At 40.1% G+C, this 13,308-nt stretch overlaps 1 protein-coding gene across 1 annotated transcript in view; it reads left to right on the top strand.

Moving 5' to 3' along the window:
- SETD7 (SET domain containing 7, histone lysine methyltransferase) overlaps positions 1–11,863 on the top strand; it is a 73,040-nt gene extending 61,177 nt beyond the window's left edge. The window contains exon 8 of the mRNA XM_043973273.1: positions 3,731–11,863. Within this exon, the coding sequence (XP_043829208.1) occupies positions 3,731–3,911 (181 nt within the window). The 3' untranslated portion in view covers positions 3,912–11,863. The remainder of the gene's footprint in view (positions 1–3,730) is intronic.
- The last annotated feature ends 1,445 nt before the right edge of the window (positions 11,864–13,308 follow it).

Here is a 13,308-nt window from a genome sequence, read left to right as displayed (position 1 = left end):
AAATAGAAGTGAATAGACTGGTACATTGGGATAGATGTCATAAAATAAAATTTAATTGGGATAAATGTGAAATCTTGAACTTGGATTAAAAAAAATCAACTTCATGGGTATAAGAGGGGGAAAGTATGGCTAACTAGGTCATCTGAAAAAAATGGACAAACAACAACTGGGAGTTTTAATTGCCTATCAGCTCAGAGCAAATTGACAGTATGTTATTGGTAGCCAAGTATATTAATACAATATTCAGCTACATAAATAGAGATATAATGGCTAGGACAAGTAGAGGGGGAAAGAATGGAAGTACTGCTGTCCTTTGACCTCGGAAGACCACACTAGGTTAGTGTTTTGTTTTGGGTTGCCATATTTTAGAAAGGATGCTAATAATCAGGAGAGCATCAAAGGATGTCCTTGTGAGGATAAAGGAAATAAGTATGTTTAGCTTAGAGAAGGTGTAAGGGGAGACATGATAGCTCTCTTCAAAATATTTGAGAGGTTATTGTATGAAAGAAGAATTAGGCTTGTTCTGCTCAGCCCCCGGAGACAGAACTAGAAGCAGTGGGTAGAAATTGAAGAGTAAAACTCTTTAGCTAGATAGAAAGAAAAACTTCTTAACACAGCAGTCCCCAAGTATAATGGGCTACATTGGGAAGCATCATGCTCTCTTAGGAGAAATCTTTGAGCAGAGGCTAAATGACCACTCATTGGATCTCTTGTAGAAGTGATAGAGCAGCTAGATGGTGCAGTGGATAAAGCACTGGCCCTGGATTCAGGAGTACCTGAGTTCAAATTCGACCTCAGACACTTGGTACTTAGTGTGACCCTGGGCAAGTCACTTAACCCCCATTGCCCCATAAAATAAACCAAACAAACAAAAAGAAGTGATAGGTATTCGGGCATAGGTTGGACTGGATGGAAACTGAGATCTTTTCCAACCCCGAGACTGCTTCTTTGTAAGTCCTTTAAACACTCGAAGTTTACAAATAGGCAACTCTGAAAGACTACAAATTAAAGATAAGCGCCATCTCACACTGGAAGAGGAATTCATGCATATGAAATCACAGGTGCAGGCCCCCCAAAATCATTTGGTGCAGAGATACAGACCTAAGAAGGAGCAGTGAGGCATGGTGGAAAGAGCATGAAAATTGGCCTCAGAAGATCTGCATTAAAGTACTGGCTCTGTGACTCTGGGCAAGTATAGGTGCCTCAGTTTCCTTATCTCTAAAATGGGCTTAATTAATATTCTAATTCTCTATCCTGAGGGATTAATGTTAGGAAAGTGCTTTGTAAAGCTTAAAACACTGTTTTAAAAAAAATGTGAGAGGGTGGTTAAGAATAACCAACACCTGAAATAAATGATTGGGAGTTCTTTTCTCCTTTTTCTCTTTCCACCCCCTGAAGTTTTTTGCTAATGAGTATGGAAATGACAAAGCAAAAAGGAAACATAAAAATCATAGATTTGGATCTTGGAACAAAATGTCAGCCTGAGTTCCATTCTTTTCATATAGTTTTAACAATGGGTAACTTTATTTATAGAGAAAGTTTAAGGGATAATAATCAAGGATTTTTGAATTTCTTTGCCTGTGTCAAGAAAAGCTTTCCTTTTAAGGTGGAAGGTGACCTGAGACATATTGTCTGATGATATTATCCTTTCCATCACATTAAACTACAAAGAAGCCCTAATTCCACTCCCTCCCTTTGTCCCACTCTATGGGGGCTCACCAAGCCGTCACTTCCCTACTCATCAATCGGACCTTGCTCTTGAAAAATGAAGTTTTCTAAATTATGCTTAGTTCCCCTTCTGTGCCCTATTTCTCAGATGGGATTATAAAGGACAGACTGATTCCATAAGTCATTTGTGGAAATGAACACATTTTGCAAAGGGAAGTTGTTGGTCAGTCATTTCAGTCATGTCCAACTGTTCATGAGCCCATTTAGAGTTTTCCTGGCAAAAATACTGAAGTGGTTTGCCATTTCCTTCTTTAGCTCATTTGACAGATGAGGAAACTGAATCAAACAGGATTAAGTGACTTGTTCAGGGTAACACAGTAAATGTCTGAAGGCAGATTTGAACTCAGAAAGATCGGTCTTCTTGACCTCATGCCTGGCACTCTATCAATTGCACCACCTACTTACCCTGCAAAGGGAAAGAAGCCAAATAATAGAGACGACATTGCTGTTCTGATTAGTCAAAATGATCATATGAAAATGCTTCTGCTTTCATGAGGAATAACTAGGAAGACATGGGAGGCAAACTGTCTGAGAGCTTAGGGATTTACATTTTCAAAGATCTTTTATTTACTGGGGGGGGGGGGGCAATGAGGATTAAGTGACTTGCCCAGGGTCACACAGCTAGTAAGTGTCAAGTGTCTGAGGTCAGATTTGAACTCAGGTCCTCCTGCTTTATCCACTGCGCCACCTAGCTGTCCCTTTTATTTACTTTTTATGCAAGCAAAGATTAGATGCTTCAGGGCAGATGTAGCCAGTGCATCTTGAGCTTTTGTGAATACAAGTATTACATCAGGATGCTCAGATTCCCTAACATCCCCTCTAAGAGCAGAGAAGCTGGGGACAGGTAGGTGGTGCAGTGGGTAAAGCACTAGCCCTGGATTCAGGAGGACTTGAGTTCAAATCCGGCCTAAGACACTTGATACTTACTAGCTGTGTAACCCTGGGCAAGTCATTTAACCCTCACTGCCCTGCAAACCCCTCCCCCCCAAAAAAAGAGCAGGGAAACTGAGAATTCTTCCCCCTCCCCCAAATTTTTACTTTGTATATATCTGTGTATGTATTATTTTCCCCTTGCAGAATGTAATCTCCTTGAGGGCAGGGACTGTTCCCATTTCTTATCTGTAACCTCAGTGCTAGAATAGTGCCTTGAGTATGGTAAGTACTTAAGAAATGTATGCCAGACTCTGTAGAATACAGTGGCAGCTCCAGGGCTCAAATTTTACGCAGCTATACCACCAAGAGATGACATATCATCATAGCTTAGCTATGATGAGCAGCCATGTGGTGCAGTGGCTAGAGCACCAGGCCTGGAGTCAGGAAGACCTGAATTCAAATCCAGCCTCAGGTATTTACTAACTATGTGACCCTGGGCAAGTCACTTAACCCTGTTTGCCTCAGTTTCCTCATCTATAAAATGAGCTGGAGAAGGAAATGGCAAACCACTCCAAGAAAACTCCAAAAGGTATCAGGAAGAGTTGGACTTGACTGAAAATGACTAAACAACAACCCCTGAGAAATGACATCATTATAGTTTAGAACTGGAAGCAACCAGAGATGTAATTTAGTTCAAATACCTCATTTTGTAAATGAGAAGTTACACGACTTGCCTGAAGTCACACAAATAATAAGCAGCAAAGTCAGGATTTGAACCCAGGTCCACTGTCCTTTTCCCAGAATCATATTGTACTGATGTCATTCAGGATAGATTTTTAAGGTGGTTTCATTGGGTGTATATTCATTGGTTTGTTTCTGTGTATGTATGTATGTATGTGTGTGTGTCTATGTATAGATATATTCATATATGTGTGTATGTGTGTGTATATATACATACACACATATACTGACAGGAAGTGTTAATTGTTGATACTTCCAATGAAGATCATTTGAAAGGGCCTTTGGTCCTCAACTCTTGGCTAAAGCCATTGCTATTAGACATTTGGGCAATATTTATTATTGATGCTGAAAAATGCCATTAGTGACAGTGATCTGTCATGGTGTTTAGGTTTGCACATCCACGTTTTGGGCCCATCAAATGCATCCGCACCAAACAAGCAGTGGAGAGAGATGAAGAGCTCACTGTCGCCTACGGATATGATCACAACCCTCCTGGAAAGAGCATGCCAGAAGCCCCGGAATGGTATCGAATGGAATTGAAGGTCTTCCAGGCTGCCCAGGAGAAGTGAAATACAAACTCGGCTCTTTGGTTTATTGACCTGGAGTAGAAATTTGGATCTATGCACTACATTTATACTGAAAACTGGATAACCAGGGACTGATCATGCTGTTACATCATATCCTCTCACTCTGTGTTAGCAATGAGTTTCTTGCATACTAACTAGTTTTGACTCTATTACTCATGCTAGGTTTAAAATTAGCTAGCGTTACAACAACACCTGATTGGGAGGTATTATTTAATATTTTGCCTAAGACAGCGTGATGTCCTTTGGGTATTTAGAATCTAAGTCTGCACCATATTCAGAGATGCCAAATGATTTGACTGAAAAAAAGGGAAATGGGGTTTTTTGGTCTTTTTTTTTTTTTTTAGTTAGAGGTTTTCCATGATGCTATTTCCATGGCCAATGTCAATGGTGTGATTACACTTTTGCATATATGCCACAGTGGAGATTAGAGGATTATTACACTTGGGTATTCTCTAAACATAGCATAATTTGCCTTTTAACCTTTGATCTGTATCTTTGCAAAAGAATGACTTTGTTTTTCCTAGTGTACAGAAGAAGCCTGGGTTTTTTTTGAGTCATTTCCCCCTTTCTTAGAAATCTCCTGCAAGGGAATAACTTTTCTAAAGGATTTTGTGTGAGTGGCTGTGTATAGATCTCTATGGCGCTCTCTCTATATCTATCTATCTATCTATATCATTGTTTCCTTCTTACATCCTGATATAAATAACTGGTTCTAGGAGCCAGTGTATTTTATAGAATTAATATCCTTGCATGAAAATGAAGAGCTCTTTGCTTTAAGACAGTAAGAGGAATGGATTGGACTTACTTGCATCAAGCTGTGGGAGATTTCTAATATGTATATTCAGAAAGGAAGAGGGGAGAGGAATTAACACCTGGAAGCAGCAATCTGGGGCCCATGATCTGTATGGGATCTTTAATAGTGCTGTAAATCTTTCCCTCCTTGTGAGCCCTAGTATAACTTAGAGTTATAGAACATGAGACCTTTAAACAGCAGGCTTATTTGGGGCATAGTATATTGAATGCCATGTTCAAAAAGCAGCCCTGAGTCCCCATGTGGGATGCAAAAAAGGGTTAGGGGTTGGCTTTTTAATGAAAATAACTATGGCACAAACATTGATCTCTAGGTTCAGTGTAGAATCTTAAGGCAAAAGCTCTTCACCATTGTGTTTGCAAATTACTTACCTGTTTCAATGCATTGTACAACTTGTGAATCAAAAATAATACATTATAGTCAAAGCTATTAGCATTTCAGCCACTCTGCAAGCCATATATACGTTAAAAAAAATTGCAGAAACAAACAAAAAAAAAAAAACCTCTGTGTAAGGTAGCTATTTAGGTCTATACTATGACTTGGATTGCTCTGAATGGATTTATAGGTTTGGGGGGATTTGGGTTTGTTTTTCAACTGCTTAAACACAGCTAAAGTATAGCAATATCTGCTTCAGACTGCTTGGGCCATGCCAGCATTCCATTTGACACAGGTCTCTAGGGCAGCGGTGCTTCTAATTTTCAAAGTGTCACTGTTGGAAACTGACACCCAACTGGTCCGCTTAGGCATCTAGTTAGGATAGATAAAGATTCTGAGTGGTATCAGAGAGGGAGCTATTTGTTGATTGGAAGATGGCAGGGGTATGTGGTGGATAAAGAGGTGAAATCAGCCTTTGCTATTTCAAATCAAATCTTAGATTACTCATTACCATATACACTACTACATATTATTGGACTTGATTGAAGGCCCCGTGCCTTTGGTTCAGTTCTCCTCTGGCCGCAGAGCTTGTTCTATTCAGGTCTTGCTGTCATGGCTTGTGCAGAGGCAGCCTCTCTCCTCCCCACCATCCGTGCCAGCATGCTTCCCAGGGTGCTCATCCTGAGCTAGGGCTATTAACACAAGACCCCATGGTTCCAGAGCTCAGTCAGACCCAGGTGGTTCTCACTATTTTTGCTCATAGATGGTGGGCATTCCATAAACAAGTACTTAATGAGAGAGTGAATTTGATGCTTATGCATCCGGGAGAGTTGGCAATGGTGAATCAATCCTCCTCTGCACTGCCATAGATCAGCCAGGAAGAAGAATTGAGTAACCTGCATATCTTTCTGATCAACAAACACCAAGGAAGAGGGTGAGAATGACCACCACTCTGGGGAAAGACCCCATTCCATAAACTGTGATAGAGGGGACAGTGTTTCTTGGACTTACACACTGGTTGTCCTCATGGTGCTCAGGTTTTTATACAAGTGAATGTTTTTGAAGGTGAGTGATCTTTCTTTCTGGGCAGTTAGCAAAAGCAAACTGGATTTAGTTATCCCAGTCATTTGAATCACAGAATGATGAACAATCTGGGTCAGGACAGAGGAACCTCTAGCCAGGGAGGGTAGCTCTAGCCATTGATTTGATGATTGTGTTCCTCAGGGTGATATTGCCTTGGTCGTTGCCACTGCAAGAGATCATTTCTCCCCCAGTGGATTGCTCTGGTTAAGCCATTCAACATGGAGCCTCTAAAGGGTAAAGGATAAAGGATTAGAGTAAGTGACAAGCTATAAAAAGCATGTATTATAGGGGAAAGCCCTGGATCTTGAGTCGGGGGATATGGGTTCAAATCCTGACCATGGTATTTGCTATTTGTGTGACCTCAGGAAGGTTACTTAACTTTTCTGAGCCTCAGCTTACTCTTCTATTAAATGAAAGGGTTGAATTAGTTGATCTCTCTAAGGTCCCTTCCATCTCTACATCTGATAGGTTACATCACTCCAAAGTTAATATCCCAATCAATCATTATGATCTGATGCTCATATGAAAATTGATCATCTCCTTGGCCCTATCTCCTTCTCTCTACCTCTCTCTCCCTACCTCTGTCTCTGTCTTCCAGGAGAGTTTGAGATAGAGCTGTAGGTTTGGAAGGGACCTCATTATAGATGAGAATTAAGACACGGAGTGACCTGCTTGAAGTCACAGGACTTAAGGTCTCAGAGACAAGTGGCAGAACCAGGACTTTGACCTGTGGTCTTCTGCCTCCATTCCCCGTGCACTTTGTATTATATACACAGCATCTCTCACCCACTGGCGCTTCCCTTCTCCTTCCCCTCCCCCTCTGTATTCTCTCTCTGCTTTGTATTATATCACATGTGTATACATAGACAAAGCTGGGACAAGGCATCTGGGTGCTTTTGGGGGGGTATGAAAATTATATGTTACCCCCTGAGTTTTCCTGTTTAGCAAAGGGACAGGAAAACTTCCTTCCCTGAAACACAAATACAAATTGATTTTCCAGAAAATAAAAACCTACATGCTATGGAGAGTGGAACTTTATGGCATTAAAAGCATGTGTATTTGTAAAATCTGATATTCCCCAAAATCCCTAATTGTAACCCCTACATGTTCACATCCTGGGTGACAACCTGTCTTGCCTACCCCTGGTCCCATCTTTGTGAATGTGCATGCAGTACAAGTCCATCAGTTTCCCTCTGCTTCCTCTTTCCTTTCTGCTGTCTTTCCTTCCTTTTGTCTCTTTTTCCCTTTCTTTCCCTCCCTTATTGCCTCTTCCACTAAACTAGACTTACTGGTTACTATTTTATATTCCTTGTTTTTCCTGTTTAAGGCAGGTGAGTCAATCATTGTATTTTGTTGCTTTGGATAAGCTGAATGTGAGGGGTGTGTGTGTGTGTGTGTGTGTGTGTGTGTGTGTGTGTGTGTGTGTGTGTGTGTCCCTTTATGCATGAGGGGAAAGGAAATACTGCCAGCCCTCACCTAGGTTTATGTGAAATGTGTTCATCTATATCACTATTTACTTTCTGAGCAGGCCCCTTCTGAGAGCACTCTGGAAGAATAGAAGTCTAATTTCTAATGGACAGATGATTGGGGTCAAAGTCTTGATGGTACGATATAGACCATAAGGGGTCCCTGACCTATGTGTTGGCCAGACTATATCACTGACCTTTCTCAGTGGCTTTCCTCATTTTGTTGCCCAGGGCATTTGGTGCTGATTGTTGGCAAACAAGGAATGGCTACCTAAAGATTAGTCTGTCTGTATTGACTCTTCACCCTGCTTTTTCCTTCAGTGTTGCAATAGATGCAACTTCTTGCCTCGTTTTTCTGATCTGTTCCTCACCACCCTACCACCCTAGCAGCCTGTCTCTGCTATGGGATTCAGTTTAGAGGCTGCACCTCACTGAAGAAAAACAATTTTTCCACAACAGCTTAGTAGTAAGCATGGAGGGTTGTAGGTTTTAAGGCATTGTTTTTGAAGTTTTTGTTAAGTCTTCCTTGGAGGCAAAAACTCTGCAGAAAAAGCCTGGCTTTGGTTCCCTGTCTTCCAATCTATTCTTTTTGGGCTCTTTAGTCCAAGAAACTTGGGCACTTTAAGTCATTTTTAGACTTGGAGACTAGGCATCTGTAAAAATGTAGGGTTTTGCCCAAAATCTGGATTGGATTTCATGCTTTCTGTATGTAGGTGAAGAAGTTGGCGGTGTAGAGGTTCCCAGGAAAGAATGTATGTTCTAGGCCTAGATTTTTCCTATAGTTATCTAATCTCCATGTTTGCCCCCACTGAAACTGGGCACACATGCATGTATATGGTGCTGGGGAGGAGAGCAAGGAAAGAACTTGGCCTTAGTTTGTTCCAGAAGCATAATATAGGGAAGAAGCTTGGAAAGTGTGAGGAGTGACGCAGAAGAGACTGGACAAGGAAGGGGGCTAGATCGGGTTCCTTCCCCAGTATCACCGATGCAAGGATTTCAAAGATTAAAGGTGGAGGGCCCAAAGGGACATCTTTGTGCTGACAAAACAACTTGAGATCTTGTATGTGCTTAGTTCTGGACTAGCCTCAAGGAGCTTTGATCACCATGAGTCTCAGCCTGACTCTTCTGCATGCCTCTTTTCTCAGCATCTTCTCAACCCATGGTGACACAGTAGCTTTGGTTAGCATTTGATCAGAACTAATCTGCAGAGACATCCCTAAATGGTATTTGAGTTGACTAATTTGGGAAGGAAAAGCTTGATTAATAGAAAGATCCCAGATGAAAGAAACAGATTAAGACCTGAGTTTTTGGTTTGGGGGTTGGGTTGTTTTTATGTTTTTTTTGTATGTTTGTTTGCTTGCTCTGTGACTTGCTTCACCCCTGGTCTACCTAAGAAACTTAAGAAGAAAATCAGTTTTTAAAAACCCCTTTAGGAAATCAGATCAGGACCAGAGATGTGTTCTGGGATGCCTGAAACATGGAAAAACTCTTATCTTTGTAATGTTAACAACCTGAAAATACCACCAAGGCTAATTTCATTATAATTGTTCAGGTTGTTGCACAGGGTAATAGCAAAGTTTCATATATATCTTCACAAGTATACATGTATCTTCACATACATACATGTGTTATATTTTTAAAAGAAAGGTGATGTGGCCTAGTGGATAGAGACTGTAGTCTTGTAGTCAGGAAGACCTAGGTTCAAGTCCTTCCTGGTTTTCCTGTCTCCAAGGTCATATCTCTACCCACTAGACCATGATATATCACCACACCAAGTCTCTTAACCTCTTCGAACCTCAAGCAACTCTTTGAGTTGCTGATTTGCATGGGTGGAGGGAGTTAGCACACTGGGTGTTTCCTATGCTGATGGTCCAGACCAAGGAAAGGTTTGCAACTCCCCTGGGAGAACATATTGAAAATATTCAGGTAGAAAGAGTAGACATCTGCTTTTAGAAAGCCAGTCATTCACCTAAATTTCAATCTGAAAAGTAAGGATGATTTCAAACCAAGGTATTTATTTTTCTATAGTAAATGATTCAAAAATAAACAAGCCAGCTCACCAACCAACAGAAAGCTGGTGTCACAAGATCTCTTACTTGTATATTTACCTTCCACAGATCAAAGGTGTGCAATTTTTTCAAAGGATTTCCATTTGAAGCTCCCCAGTAAGATTCTTTCTTCTTTTTTCCCTGTTATAAATTTGAATTTCCTGGTTTGCTTTTTTGTTTTGTTTTTAGAAAATTATAAAATTTTAATACACATTTTATTTTTGTGAGCATAAGGATACACATTAAAAGCAATTAAAATATTCAAGCCATACATCCACAGGTGTGGGGAACACTTTCCACAAATTTTAATGCATTTGTATGTAAATAGATGTTTGTATGAGATATTTTCATGGTAGAATGAATATATTTAAATGAAATTGATTTATTCCAGTGCTATTTAAAAAAAAAGATAAAGTTTTGTGAGGATCTTCTGAGTGCATTAGCAAAGAATACAGAACAATTTTATAAACATCAGGAGCCTAAAAAATATTCTAAGTAGCAGCGACTTCTCAGTTGTTAATATCTGCTATTGAAGAAGCTAATGGGCTCCATTTCCCCCAGTGCCTGAGTTCCCTCTGGGTAGTAAATTAGGGGCTGATGGAGTTATATCACTCTTCAGTCACTAAAGGGTCCTAAAAATCAATCAGAGCCATTAGGGCAAATGGTGTGATTACCCTGTGTGGCAGCATCTTCTTAGGGCAGCATCACTGGACTCCACAAGTGGGTGTTGGAAGCCTGGAAATGCATTTTCCAGCGGCTATTAACCTCCATCCCTACTGCCCAGGCACAGACCCAGTTAGGTTGCTCTTAGTGAAGATCAGGTTAAGCCTCATTCTCAGGGTGGGGAGATCCCCAAAGTTCTGTCGATAGCTCCTGCATACAGATCTTCACCCTCCAGAAGGAGGGGCTGGAGAAAGAGCAGGCAGCATCAACCAGCATTTTACAGAATGGCGAATTACCTAATCTCAGTTCTGGAGTGAATGCATTTTCCTGAACTCCTAACTTACTACCAGAGAGACACCTATTCAGACAGGAGGAGAATCTTGCCCCTTCTGTATGGAACATTATGCACTCACAGTTGTTTGAAGTCATTTTAATATTAAGACCAGTCGCATTTCTAGGACATACCTCTCAACTATCCCTCAAAAATGAGAGTAAAATTTTGTTACCATGGATTATCAAGACTTGAGTTTTCTTAATGGTGCCTCTTGGATAAAATAAAATGAAGAATTTTGTTATGATTAATTTCCAATGTATGTGCACACATCCTAATGTGGATTTAAGTGGTTCAATTTTTTGCTACTATAATTTTTGATTCTAACATGAGAAAACTCCCGAGCACAGAGCCATAACTAGGATGGAGTAGTGGTGCTTTGACCCAGAGCAACAAAATTTGAGTTTGGCGCTTAATTAACAAGAACAATAAGTTAGAAGAGGATGGTAACTGGCAGCATCTTTTCCCCAACACTAACCAATACATCCCAATTGAGCCCCCTTGTCATGAATGAGCCCCATCGCATCAGTGGCCTCATTCACCTTTAGGGTTCTGGTGTCTTGGGGAGGGGGAGCTGTCTTCTCATTATGGGGCATTGTCCTGAGATCTCTGCTCTGTTCCTGCTTCACCTGAGTATATCTGGGAAAAAAAACTGATTTGAAGGTATGTTTTGTGAAGCTTGCCACTAGCACAAAAATTCCTAATTATGGCTCTATACCTCTATTTTTCGTCTACTTTTTCATTTAACTCTGAGCTGTCACTTAGTAGAGTGTGAGGTATGTTTAAGTGTTGAAAGAATGGGGTGAGTTTGCAGAAGACACCACAGCAAAACAGGAACCCCACCCCACTGTACCATGCAAACATTCTTGATTGGTCTCTTACAGCATTTGAACAAAATTGATAAGCCTTATCCAACATCTGTAGAGTTGGGATTTTTAAAACTACGGGAAACTAATGAAAGATGTTTACATGAATGATGTTTGATGTTACTGAGTTTTGAATGAGTTTTTATAGTGTGTCTGGGTGCATGTATAAGGAAGTAGGAAAAATGTTTCTGAAATAAAACTTGACAAATATTTGTAATGAGAAGTGAATTTTAAATATTGCTATAATTGCGCTATAGAAGCAATGCAAGTATTAAACAAAAAAAAATACAATCCTGTCTTGTGCTTTTCTTTTTTTCTTCCTTTATAGGTACTTATACAAAGGATCTATATGTCCTTTCCAGTAGAATGCTTAATATTATGCAACTCATTCCAAATTAAGTCTTCGTGAAACATTCATGATTCCCCTGATTTGTGCAAAATGATAGAATAGGTGCTCTGGAGGTCATTAGAAATATAAGAGTTATGGAGAGGCCAGATGGGTGAATAAGTACTTGTGGCTAAATCCCTTTTCTGCAATTAATTAGCTACATGACTATGGACACTTTTTTTTTTCCTATCACCACCATAAAATGTGCTGAACAACCCCAACATCTTTAAATCTATGATCCTATCATCTTTGTTCTTACAATCTAGTTGGGGAGAAAAATCACATATGCATGAAACCACATTTTTTTTAAATGGGAAGGAGTTTTAGTTTTTTATTTTAATTTCTTTTTTTTTCCATTTTACCAGACCTTTTTTTTTTCAAATTATATATAAAGATAGTTTTCAACATTCATTCTCGTAAAATTTTGAGCTACAAACTGTTCTCCCACCCTCTCTCCCCTCCCTCCTGAAGCCAGCTAGCAATCTGATATAGGTTATATACATTACAATCATGTTAAACATATTTCCATATTAGTCATATTTTAAGAGAAGAGTCAGAACAAAAGGAAAAAACACACAAGAAGAAACAACAAAGCAACAACAAAAGTGAAAATAGTATGCTTCAATCTGCATTCAGAGAAACAACATTTTAAAGGAATATGGGGCAGATTGTAACCATCCCCTCCCCGCCCCCCCAAAAAAGTACAGATGAAATACACACCACACACAAAGATAATCAGGAAAAAAAATATTCCTGGGTTCAAGTCATCAACAAAAAAACATTAAGTGCCTAATGTATGCAAGGCATTGTGCCAAGCACTGGGGATAAAAAGGAAGGCAAAAGGTCCCTGCCCTCAAGGAACTCACAGCCCAACGGGGGAGACAACATATAAATAACTATGTACAAACAACATGCAATCTGATGTCACTGGATTGCAGAGTATGGGGGCGGGAGGTAGTAAATTGTAAGAAGCCTGGGAAGGTAGGAAGGGGGCCAGGTTAAGGCCTTTGATTGTCAAAAAGACAATTTTATATTTGATGCTGGAGGTAACAGAGCCAATGGAGTTTATTATTATTGTGAGAGGAGAGAAAGTACATGGTAGAGATATTACAAAGGTAGCAGTTTAGACATGGGGTACCACTCAGAACCACCTCTCACTTGCTCATGACTGGAAATAGATTCACCAATCCTCCATATGTCAGTATCAAAAGAGTAGAGTCAAGGATGACACCTAGGTTGTGTGCTTGAGTGACTGGGGGGATGGTAGCGCCTTCCACCGTAATAGGAAAGATGGAAAGAAAGAGAGGGGCTTAGAGAGAAAGATAATCAGTTCTATTTTGCACATGTT

Source organism: Dromiciops gliroides, chromosome 6, assembly GCF_019393635.1.
Source record: "Dromiciops gliroides isolate mDroGli1 chromosome 6, mDroGli1.pri, whole genome shotgun sequence".
NCBI lineage: Eukaryota > Metazoa > Chordata > Mammalia > Microbiotheria > Microbiotheriidae > Dromiciops > Dromiciops gliroides.
This window is presented reverse-complemented; position numbering and strand designations above follow the sequence as displayed.